The sequence below is a fragment of the Rhinopithecus roxellana genome, chromosome 20 (assembly GCF_007565055.1).
Source record: "Rhinopithecus roxellana isolate Shanxi Qingling chromosome 20, ASM756505v1, whole genome shotgun sequence".
Classification (NCBI taxonomy): Eukaryota; Metazoa; Chordata; class Mammalia; order Primates; family Cercopithecidae; genus Rhinopithecus; species Rhinopithecus roxellana.
The window spans coordinates 32,180,730-32,193,350 of NC_044568.1; the positions used below are offsets into that span (position 1 = coordinate 32,180,730).

Genomic DNA, 12,621 nt, shown 5'->3' on the forward strand with positions numbered 1-12,621 from the left:
ATCTTGTATGATACACCCATATTTGCAACTAAGCATTCAATTTTTTTGACACTAAGTCTTGCTCTGTCCCCCAGACTAGAGTGCAGTGGCGTGATCTTGGCTCACTGCAACCTCCGCCTCCTGTGTTCAAATGATTCTCCTGCCTCAGCCTCCTGAGTAGCTGGGATTATAGGCACCCGCCACTGTGCCTGATTACTTTTTGTATTTTTAGTAGAGACAGGCTTTCACCATCTTGGTCAAACTGGTCTCAAACTCCTGGCCTCGTGATTCACCTGCCTTGGCCTCCCAAAGTGCTGGGATCACAGGCGTGAGCCACCATGCCTGGCCTTCAATTTTTTTTTTTTTGAGACGGAGTCTTGCTCTGTCCCCCAGGTTGGAGTGCGGTGGCGCAATCTTAGCTCACTGCAACCTCCGCCTCCTGGGTTCACGCCATTCTCCTGCCTCAGCCTCCGAAGTAGCTGGGACTATAGGCACTCGCCACTACACCCAGCTAATTTTTTGTATTCTTTAGTAGAGACGGGGTTTTACCGTGTTAGCCAGGATGGTCTCGATCTCCTGACCTCGTAATCCACCCACCTCGGTCTCCTAAAGTGCTGGGATTACAGGCGTGAGCCACTGTGCCCAGCCTCAATTTTTTTTTTTTTAGACAGAGTCTTGCTGTGTCACTCAGGTTGGAGCACAGTGGCGCGATCTCAGCTTACTGCCAGCTCTGCCTCATTGGCTCAGGCGATTCTCCTGCCTTGGCCTCTGGAGTAGCTAGGACTACAGGTTTGCGCCACTATACCCAGCTAGTTTTTGTATTTTTAGCAGAGGTGGATTTTGTGCCAGGCTGGTCTCGAGCTCCTGACCTCAGGTGATCTGCCCACCTCGGCCTCCCAAAGTGCTGGGATTACAGGCATGAGCCACACGCCGGGCCACATTCAATTATTAATAAAACTAAATGCATATGACTTGGTTATGTAAGTGCTAATGTTAAGCAGATCGAGTCTGATGCTAACCTGTGTTATCACAGCATCGGTGATCACACAAGCGAAGGAATGCCAGAAATGAGGCTGCAGCAGGTATTGGGCTAACTGGCCTTCCAAGGCCCAGGGGGTGGCAGGCTAACCACAGAGCAGAAGCCAGGCCCAGCCCAGCCTGCACACTGGGCACCACTTGGGGGACACTGCGTGGCAATCCCACAGTGGAGAAGGGGCTGTGTGTGCAGTGGCCTCTTTAAAGAAAGGCCTTTGCTTTAGACTCAACTTTCTCAAGAAGGGAGCTGTTAGCCTGTGTGCAAGTTTTTTCATCGTGCAGGATTTGCCACCACAGCATTGCAGGTTTGTACCACTAAATGCCAGTAGTGCCCCCAATCATTGGGGCAATCAAAAACCCCCAAGTTTCTACCCGCCCCTCGCCCCCATCCCAGGTTGTCAGCCTATCTCAGCACAGATTTCAAGTTGTTTCTGTTAAAATGCTCTGCACTCTCGCTGGGCTCCTCTTAGTCAAAGGGCCAGAAGGCAGAATCCACCCTGTCCCCATTTAGTGCCAGGAGGCAGGGACAGCTCTCCGGGCTGAACAACTAGTCGACCATGTGGAGCAGCCAACATGGGGTATCTGTCACTAAAACATCTCTGCCACCCTATAAGGCTGATTTCTCAGTTGTTCATGACAATGGCAGTGGTGACTAAATGGGCACTTTTTTTTTTTTTGGAGACAGAGTCTCGCTCTGTCACCCAGACTGGAGTGCAGTGGCACGATCTCAGCTCACTGCAACCTCCGCCTCCCAGGTTCAAGTGATTCTCCTGCCTCAGCCTCCCGAGTAGCTGGGATTACAGGCACGTGCCACCACGCCTAGCTGATTACTTTTTGTATTTTAGTAGAGACAGGGTTTCACCATGTTGGCCAGGATGGTCCCGATCCTCGAGCTCATGATCTGCCCACCTCAGTCTCCCAAAGTGCTGGGATTACAGGCATGAGCCACAGTGCCCAGCTAAATGGGCACTAAGTGCCAGGTCCTACCCTGATCCTCACCATCGCTTTAAGAGGTGGGAACTGCTGTTATTCTCATTTTACAAATGCAGAAATTGAGGCTCAGGGAGTTAGGTAACTAGCCTGAGGTCACGTGGAGTAGAGTCTGGATTAATTTCCCTGACAAGAGGACAAGGGCAAACAGAAAAATGAAATTAAAGCCAAGAACCAGGTTATCAATACTGTTCCAGGTATTAATAATAATAACATTGGGTTTTGGCCATAATGCTTATGCTTTCCCCCCCTGCCCCACACCATGGTGAGTGAGACTGCCTAGATTAAAATCCTGATAGGCCAGGTGTGGTGGCTTATGCTTGTAATCTTGGCACTTTGGGAGGCCGAGGTGGGAGGATCACCTCAAGTCAGGAGTTCAAGACCAGCCTGGCCAGCATGGCAAAACCATGCCTCTACTAAAAAATACAAAAATTAGGCCGGGCGCGGTGGCTCAAGCCTGTAATCCCAGCACTTTGGGAGGCCGAGACGGGCGGATCACGAGGTCAGGAGATCGAGACCATCCTGGCTAACACGGTGAAACCCCGTCTCTACTAAAAAAATACAAAAAACTAGCCGGGCGAGGTGGCGGGCGCCTGTAGTCCCAGCTACTCGGGAGGCTGAGGCAGGAGAATGGCGTAAACCCGGGAGGCGGAGCTTGCAGTGAGCTGAGATCCGGCCACTGCACTCCAGCCTGGGCGACAGAGCGAGACTCCGTCTCAAAAAAAAAAAAAAAAAAAAAAAAATACAAAAATTAGATGGGCATGGTGACAGGCACCTGTAATGTCAGCTACTCAGGAAGGGATAACTGCTTGAACCCAGGAGGCGGAGGTTGCAGTAAGCCAAGATTGTGCCACTGCACTCCAGTCTGGGAGACAGAGTGAGACTCCGTCTCAAACAAACAACAACAACAACAACAACAACAAAAACCCTAGTGACATTTTTATTTTATTTTGAGATACAGTCTCATTCTGTCCCCCAGGGTGGAGTGCAGTGGCACAATCTGGGCTCACTGAAACCTCCACCTCCCAGGTTCAAGCAATCCTTCTGCCTCAGCCTCCCGAGTAGCTGGGACTACAGGCTCACGCCACCATGACTGGCTAATTTTTTAGGAGAGACGGGGTTTCACCATATTGGCCAGGCTGGTCTCGAACTCCTGACCTCGTGACCCGCCCGCCTCAGCCTTTAAAGTGCTGGGATTAGAGGTGTGAGCCACCACATGTGGTCGTGACATTAATTTTTAAAGCCATAACACAGCCGGGTGCGGTGGCTCACACCTCTAATCCCAGCACTTTGGGAGGCTGAGGCGGGTGGATCACGAGGTCAGGAGCTCAAGACCAGCCTGGCCAAGATGGTGATACCCCGTCTCTACTAAAAAAAATACAAAAATTAGCCGGCATGGTGGCGGGCGCCTGTAGTCCCAGCTACTCGGGAGGCTGAGGCAGAAAATCGCTTGAACGCAGGAGGCAGAGCTTGCAGTGAGCCGAGATCACGCCACTGCACTCCAGCCTGGGCAACAGAGCAAGACTCTGTCTCAAAACAAAAAACAAACAAACAAACAAGTCATAATGCTTCTGGCAAGATACTTCGGCTTCTGTAAGCCTTGATTTCCTCATCTGTAAAGTGTGTGTGTGTGTGTGTGTGTGAGAAACCTGCTCACAGGCTGCTGTGAGGATGAAGGAATCTAACCTACATAGAGCATGTCACGTGGACCTGGCACAGAGCATGCTCAGTGAGTGGTGGCTACGATCACTGTGCTGGGTCCTGACTCTTGCTATGTGACACGGGCCAAGTCACTCCCTCCCTCTCGAGGCCTCAGTTTTTCCACCTACACAGGAAGGCAGCTGGGCTAGAATGGTCTTTTAGGGGTCCTGTGGAATTCCAAAGGCCTCCACCAGGTTAATAAATAGCATCTGATTGAGGTTCTAGAGGAGACCGTTGCCCCCGTGGCCCAAAAGCTGCTAGGATGGGAACGTGTGCAGAATCCTGGTGTGGGGTAGATGCCCACTAGTGGGACTGGCACCCACCCGCTACCACCACTCACTCAGGTACCTTTCTCGTTGACCTCTGCCGTCCAGTAGATGTCTGAGTCGTCTATGAGCTGGGCCTGGAAAGGGGAGGTGTGGGGGGACAGGTCCTTGTCCGTGATGTTCAGCACCTGGGACACAGGGCTTTGGTTGCAGATGGTGATCTGACGGGGCTCAGGGACTGGGCCATGATCGTTGACATCAATCAGTGTTAGCAGGAGGGTTCCCGTGCCAGTGGTGGGAGGGCTTCCTGTTATAAAGACACATATGATGAGCTCCCTGTGACCCACCCAGTCAGCCTCAAGGGGGTTCCTGTTTACCGCCCAGCTCTCGCCTCTTAAGACCTTCCATGCCCTTGCTTCCAATACATGGCACATACATGCCAATCAGGCCATCATTCTCATTTCGGTAAACAGCAGACATTACTATCACGGCACAGTTGCAGCCACTTCATCCAGCCACTATAACCACAAAGCGAAACCTACTGGCTACCTCAGGGTTACTCCAGTGTTTGGTCCATCAGCTTCAGGGAAGCCTCCCTTCATAGCCCTGCTGCAGCCTCTCACCTGCCTGCAGGTCCTGGTTCAATACATGTCAACCAGACGTGACAACTACGTTATAATCCCCCATCTGTCATGGTGTGGCATCACTGATCTGTCATGGCACTTTCCAGTCAGCCCCAGTAATCAATCACAAGGGAAAACTGACAGGCCAATTCAGGACCCAGTGAACCAAAAAATAAGGCTAAACGGACTCTCCAAATGCTGATGTTTTATTTACTTATTTATTTTGAGAGTCTTGCTCTGTTGCCCAGGATGGAGTGCAGTGGCACAATTTCGGCTCACTGCAACCTCTGCCTCCTGGGTTCAGGTGATTCTCATGCCTGAGCCTCCTGAGTAGCTGGGACTACAGGTGTGTGCCACCACGCCCAGCTAATTTTTTTTTTTTGTCATTAGTTATCATTAATTTCTTATAAAAGAGAAATATGGAAATTATTTACACTATGAAAGATTTCAGAACTTCAGTGGAATGGGCAGCTTCACGTTGATGCCATTTCAATAGTGAATTATTTCAGTCTATGTACTTTCCAAGAATGTCACCATCTCTAAATAGGAAATAATCCTTGTCATCTAGAACTACTTTGGTGCCTCCATATTCTGGGAGAAGAACTTTATCTCCAATTTTCATGCTAACTGGCTGCATCTCTCCACCCTTTCCTTTAGAACCCGATCCAGCAGCGACTACTGTTGCTGCAATAGTTTTCCTTGAGATTTTTCTGGAAGCATAATGCCTCCTTTGGTTACAGTTTCAGCAGCACTCCTTTCAGCCAATACTCGGTCAAAGAGTGGAAGAAACTTTCTAAATGCTTGTCCTGCCATGACGCCCTCTGCCTCAGACTCGTACTCTGCTCTTGTGTAGCGCTGCAAGGAGACCTGCGGTCAGACCCTGGCAACAAGTGAAAAGACCGCCTGGACATAGGGGCGCTCGCCCCAGCCCCCGCTGTTCGCCCCCTTGTCCCTCCCCGTGAGGGAAAGCGACTGCCCCAAGGGATGCTGTGATTCACCCCAAGGGCCCTGTGCAGGCCATAACGCGGGGACTGGGAGGCGGCACACTCAGCTAACTTTTTATGTTTTTAGTAGAGACAGGGTTTTGCCATGTTGGCCAGGCTGGTCTAGAACTCTTGACCTTAGGTGATTCACCCGCCTCAGCCTCCCACAGTGCTGGGATTACAGACTTGAATCACCACGCCCAACCCTAACTCTTATTTTTTAATGTTTCATCTTTTGGTAGGGACGTGGTCTCTGTATGTTTCTCAGGTCAGCCTTGAACTCCTGGACTCAAGTGATCCTCCTACCTAGCTAGGCCTCTCAAAGTGCTGGGATTACAGGCCTGAGTCACCACACCTGGCTCCCTCCCAACTCTTGGGTTTTAGGGAAATTGGAACCATGGCCAGTCCCTAGGATCAGTCTTTTGTTGTTGTTGCTTTTTGAGATAGTCTCACTCTGTTGCCCAGGATGGAGTGCAGTGGCACAATCTTGGCTCACTGCAGCCTCCGCCTCCCAGGTTCAAGCGATTCTCCTGCCTCAGCCTCCGGAGTAGCTGGGACTACAGGCATGCGCCACCACGTCTAGCTAATTTTTTGTATCTTTAGTAGAGATGGGGTTTCACCGTGTTGGCCAGGCTGGTCTCAAACTCCTGACCTCAGGTGATCCACCTGCCTTGGCCTCCCAAAGTGCTGGGATTACAGGTGTGAGCCACCACAACCGGCCTAGGACCAGTCTTTAAAAGACTCCTCTGAAAGACCCCTTTGACCGTCTGGACTGGTTTGCAAATAGCCCTCCCCGACACATGTTCCCACCTGTGGAGGGAACATGCTGTGCTGTGTCATGTGACCTGAGAACCAAAAGTGGCCCTTGTGGGAAGGCTGGGAGGATGTTCTCACCATTGTCCACGGCCAAGACCATGACTTCGTAGATGTTGTTTCTCACAAACCGCTCATCCTCACGGTCTAGGGTGCCCGCAACAGTGACCTGCCCACTGTCTGGGTCCATGGCTAGCCACCCTGCTGGGTCTCTCAGGATGCGGTAGCTGGAGAGAAAAAGTTGAGACGAGTAACATCCAGAATATTTAGAATTCTGTAGACCTGTGTAGCGCCACGAGGAGAGACCTGTGGTCTGACCCTGGCGACCATGAGAAGACTCCCTGGGCGCAGGCACACTCGCCCCCGCCCCCAGTGCTCGCCCCATGTCCCTTCCCGTGAGGGAAGGCGGTTGCCCCGGGGCGCGTCATTCAGGGCCTCCTCATACCAACTGGCTGAGGGCCTCTAGGCACCTAAGCAGGATCATATGGAAAATGTGCCTCGCCCATAAACGGGGTCCTAAAGCAGCAGGTGCAGGAGTCCCAAGAGGGATACATGACAGAGTGAGAAATACCTGCCCCCAAACCCCTATTCAGTCTTCAGCCTCAAAGAGGGTAGGAAGAAGAGGACCTATGCAGGAGGGATATTCCTATTTAACAGTCTCTACGGTAATCAGAACAAACGCTGGCCATAATCACCCACCTGCCAACTGTACCAGTGCATGCTGCTCACCGAGCCCCGCTCTTGAGTACCTGATATTTTGATTCTCCTTGTCAGGGTCTTTTGCAGTGTAGACACACACAGCCTCCCCAGTGGGGATGCCCTCCTGGACCTCAACGACTTTGGAGGGCGGGACAAACACGGGTGCCTCATTTACATCCTCCACCTGGACCACTATGGTGGCTGTGGAGGTTGGGAGCTTCAGCACAAAAGGGGTCTCATTGGTCACTTCAACATATAGGGTGTGCTGGTTTTTGGCCTCAAAATCCAAACCCTAGGAGAGAAGAAGAAGGACCTGAACCACCATTTTCAGAGGACTACAGTACAGTTGAGATGTCAGAAGGAAAGAGCCAAAACTGAGGGGCTTTAGCCCCCACTAGCAACCATGCTGCCCCTTCTCTGTCCCATGAACACTCCTGTGTTTCCTGAGTGCACATCTAACGTGGCCTCTCAGACCATCCTAAAGGTAACTGTATTAATACGCCCTAGAATAATGGTTCCCAGTGGAGTGGTGGTGATGTTTGAGAAAATTGGGGGGCCTGGCATTGTGGCTCACGCCTGTAATCCCAGCACTTTGGGAAGCCAAGGCTGCTGGATTGCTTGAGACCAGGAGTTCAAGACCAGCCCGGGCAACATGGCGAGGCCCGGTCTCTACAAAAATACAAAAATTAGCAGGGCCTAGTGGTGCATGCCTATAGTCTCAGCTATTTGGGAGGCTGAGGTGGGTGGATCATTTGAGGCCAGGAGGTTGAGGGTGCAATGAGCCGAGACTGTGCCACTATACTCCACCATGGGTTGACATACCAAGACCCTGTCTCAAAACAAAACAAATTGTAGAAGCATTTCTAGTTGTCGTAATGATGGGATACCACTGGCATTTACAGGCTGGGGCAGGGATGATGTGTCTCAGAATCAGAATGCTACAGCTACGAGGAGCTATTCCATATCCTATGTGACTTGCTAATATCCCCATGGACATTAATACACTCCTGGATGTGAAAAATCTGTTTAATATAGAGTCTAGAACACATTTTACATATAAGTCAAGTTTTTGTGTGGTTTTAGTACATACTGCATCTTCTAGGAATGCAGCCCATGGACATTAATACACTCCTGGATGTGAAAAATCTATTTAATATAGAGTCTAGAACACATTTTACATATAAGCCAACTTTTTGTGTGGTTTTAGTACATACTGCATCTTCTAGGAATGCAGCTACTGAGGGGAGCTCCTATTTTCATTTGTTCAGGACTTCAAGAGTTGCTTCTTCACTGTTCTGAAGACATCAACACGACTTGCAGTTTGAGCTGCCAGGGTAACACAGTGTCTGCTGCATTTGGATGATTCTACAAATGGATGTGGGGAACTGACCACTTCATTATGTTTTCTAGTATAGCTGTGCCCAAAAGTTTACATATCAAAATATTTTATATTCAGTAAATTTTTTTTTTGTAAAATTTTAAATTTTTATTTGAGACAGGATCTTGTTCTGTTACCCAGGCTGGAGTGCAGTGGCTTGATTATGCTCACTGCAGCGTCGACCCTTTGGGTTCAAGCAATCTTCCCACTTCAGCCTCCTGAGTAGCTGGGACTACAGGTGTGTGTCACCACATCCAGGCTGGAGTGCAGTGATGCACACTCGGCTCACTACAACCTCTTCCTCCCGGGATCAAGCGATTCTCCTCTCAAGTAGCCTCAGCCTCTCAAATAGCTGGGACTACAGGCGCGTGCCACCACGCCCAGCTAATTTTTGTATTTTTAGAAAATACAAAAGAGACGGGTTTCACCATGACGGCTGGTCTCGAACTCCCGACCTCAGGTGATCTGTCCGCCTCGGCCTCCCAAAGTGCTGGGATTACAGGCATGAGCCATTGTGCCCGGCCCCAGCTAATTTTTTGTACTTTTAGTGTAGACAGGACTTCTCCATGTTGTCCTGGCTGGATTTTTTCTTTATTTTAGTTAGGATATTCTCTATTTTTAGAAATCATGAGTTAGGTTAGTTATATTATAAATGAACTTCATTTCACATCATTTCACAATGTCGAAGTGGCATTCCAAAGTATTTGTTGCAGAAAAGAAGACAGCAAACCCCAGTCTTTAAAATATATTATTTCATAAAATATTTTATATTCTCAAACCACACCATTCTCAAACCACACCATTCTTCACAGTAAACCAGGAAGTAAAAGAAACTGATGCGCAGGGCGTGGCGGCTCACGCCTGTAATCCCAGCACTTTGGGAGGCCGAGGCGGGAGGATCACCTGAGGTCGGGAGTTTGAAACCAGCCTGACCAACATAGAGAAACTCCATCTTTACTAAAAATACAAAAAAATTAGCCAGACACGGTGGCGCAGGCCTGTAATCTCAGCTACTCAGGAGGCTGAGGCAAGAGAATCGCTTGAACCCGGGAGGCGGGGGTTGTGGTGAGCCAAGATCATGCCATTGCACTCCAGCCTGGGCAATGAGCGAAACTTGGTCTCAAAAAAAAAAAAAAAAAAAAAGAAAGAAACTGATGCAAGATTAGGCCCATCTTCTTTTTTTTTCTTTTTTAGTGCTGATGGGATCTCACTATGTTCACCAGGCTGATCTGAAACTCCTGGCCTCAAGCGATCCTCCCACCTCAGCCTCCTAAAGTGCTGGGAATATGTGTGAGCCACTGGGCCTAGCCTTATTCAGACTTTTTGACCCACCCCACGTCCTACACCCCAATAAAAACAAAAATACATACACACAAAAAAGCGACTTTTTGAGAGGCAGGAGTGTGCCTAAGCACTAGGTGATTCAAAACATTTTATTATCTAAACACCTAGACATGAGTTTTAGAGTAAATGCAAAGTCAACATGGATTTCAATAAAATGGACCTCTATGTGAGACTGGTCTGGGGCAACCACTGGACACTCTGGTCTAGGAGGAGGCTCCACTGATGTGCTTCAGTTAGATCAGTGACTCTTACCCATTTATGAAGTGGGCTCCTGGGTAAGATTTAGTTTGAACAAAGGGACTCCCCAACACGAGAGTGGTAGAACACTGTTGGGAGCCACTGGGCTGGTACGATTCCTGGTGACTAGCTCACGGTTGACAGTGGCTCCTCGTCCTGAAGGCTGCAGACCTGACCGCCCCAGGTATAGCCATTGTCTGAGGCCGGAACTCACTCACCTTCCTGGTTGTCAGGATGCCCTGGTTGCTCTCAGGGTGGGTGGCAATGGTAAAATGGTCCCCGTCGTCACCACCCACGATGAGGTAGGTGGCACGCCACGCTGGTGAGTTGGGGGCATCCAGATCAGTGACTGTCAGCCTCTGCACCTCATGGCCCACTGCATTCTCAGGCACATGGGACTCATACTGCCAGTGTGAAAAGCACAGTGCTATTAGAGCAGATAACGACTCTCCCACTCCAGAGGCTGAGAAGCCTGCATCCAACCTCAGGGCATGCCCACGCCTTTACCCTTTCCTGGACCACCCACCCACTTTGCGGGGTTTCAGGGTATACACAGCGGCAGGATGTCCCCAGCAGCAGCCTCACAGCTGCCGGCACAGACCACACCAATCCTGTGCCTGCTTTCCTTACGCACAGGGGCCTGATGTTCCAGAAATCTCACAAGTTTACATGCCCAAGCCCCTGGCACGTGTAGCTACCTATCCCGCTGAGATCAGAAAGGAATAAGGAAGGTGGCAAGAAGGGCTAGGTGCCTGAATGGGCTGGGGCACTGAACAGGAATTTTTTGGAGGTTCTCGGACATGTGACAAACACTGGAAAATCAGCTGCTCAGAACAAAAAAAAAAAATTTTTAAGACAATCTCACTCTGCCACTCAGGCTGGAGTGCAGTGGTATGGTCTCGGCTCACTTCAACCTCCACCTCCCAAGCTCAAGTGATCTTCATGCCTCAGCTTCCCAAGTAGTTGGGACTATAGGCGTGTGCCACTGCACCTGGTTAATTTTTGTATTTTTAGTAGAGACGGTGTTTTGCCATATTGGCCAGGTTGAACTCCTGGCCTCAACTGTTCTGCCCGCCTTGGCCTCCCAAAGTGCTGGGATTACAGGCGTGAGCCACCGTGCCTGGCCACATTACACATTTTGATTCAGACCTAACTAACGTTCAGAGCTGTCTAAAGATGGAAACGGGAGGACGTAATTGGCACCTTGATTGGCACTGAGTCCTCTGCCTTGGAGGTGCGCAAGCATTCACTGGGACAAGATAGGCAGGTGTAGGTACAAGGAAAATATGTTTTCAAATCAACAAAGATTTTCCTATCGAGCACTTCTTTTCGGGCACTGTGTTAGGAAACGTCCATAGGTTATTTCATTTGAAACTCAGAACAATGCAGCAGGTATTATCATTACCTCCTTTTCACAGATTAGGAAATGGGGCACAGAGAGGTTAGGTAGTTTTCCTAAGGTCACACAGCCATAGTGCTGGGACTGGCATTTGAAGCAACATAGGCTGGTTCCAGTTTCCTGAGAAAGGCAAACCTTGGTCGTTCGTTATCTGATGAGGGACTGAGTGAGGAAGGGGCATTACCTTCTGGGGGTCAAACACGGGAGCATTGTCATTGGCATCGAGGATCTCCACTACTGCCACTGCTGTGGTGGTGGAGCCGTCCCCATCCATGTCTGTGGCCTGGATGGTCAGTGTGTACTCAGGGACTTTCTGGGGAAAAAGAGAGGAGAGGGGAAGCCCACTGTGGGTGCAATCTGAAGGGTCCCTCCCCTGACCTCCAGGAAGCACTGGCGCAGGCATGTGCAGATGCAGAGGAGGATCTCTCCCTATCATAATGCTGACTCCTTGACCAGCCCTCCCTCACTGCCAGGAGAACAGAAGCAGAGGATGCTGTTGGAAAGGGAACCAGAGATCCAAATAGTTCTCCTGGGCCTTGGCATCGCCCTGACCCTTGACTGCTCCAGAATGAGTTTTGTTTTTGTTTTTGTTTTTGTTTTTGTTTTTGAGACAGGGTCTTGCCCTGTCACCCAGGTTGGAGTGTAGTGGCGTGATCTTGGCTCACTGCAACCTCCACCGCCCAGGTTCAAGTGATTCTCCTGCCTCAGCCTCCCAAGTAGCTGGGATTACAGTGCCCGCCACCATGCCCAGCTAATTTTTGTATTTTTAGTAGAGACGGGGTTTCACCATGTTGGCCAGGCTGGTCTTGAACTCTTGACCTCAAGCAATCCTCCCACCTCGGCCTCCCAAAGTACTGGGATTACAGGCGTGGGCCACCGTGCCTGGCTTCAGAATAAGAGTTTTGAGTGACGATTTGGACAAAGGTATCAATTAGGAAACAGGCACCAACTCCAGTATCCATGGAACTAATTCTACTTTGTGGCACATAAGGGACCAATTTGGGTAATGTGCACACTAAGTGAGCCACTCTGACAGGAAATGAGAAAACCCACAGAAAATAACAAAAGTAGGCATTTTACAGCTGCCTCCCAGCCCTGGAGGAGATTTAACGAGATTGGCTGGCAGTGGGCCACGGGCCCAAGGGAACCAGGGGCATCACATGTGAACCCAGCA

At 50.1% G+C, this 12,621-nt stretch overlaps 1 protein-coding gene and 1 pseudogene across 1 annotated transcript in view; both read right to left on the bottom strand.

The window, feature by feature from the left end:
* LOC115895183 (cadherin-3-like) overlaps window positions 1-12,621 on the bottom strand; it is a 35,577-nt gene that overhangs the window by 7,739 nt on the left and 15,217 nt on the right. Inside the window, exons 7-11 of the mRNA XM_030924442.1 lie at window positions 11,632-11,760; window positions 10,267-10,452; window positions 7,140-7,381; window positions 6,472-6,617; window positions 4,054-4,278 (exon numbers count right to left, since the gene is read on the bottom strand). Of these exons, the coding sequence (XP_030780302.1) occupies window positions 4,054-4,278; window positions 6,472-6,617; window positions 7,140-7,381; window positions 10,267-10,452; window positions 11,632-11,760 (928 nt within the window). The remainder of the gene's footprint in view (window positions 1-4,053; window positions 4,279-6,471; window positions 6,618-7,139; window positions 7,382-10,266; window positions 10,453-11,631; window positions 11,761-12,621) is intronic.
* Window positions 5,100-5,407, bottom strand: LOC104655590 (annotated as a pseudogene).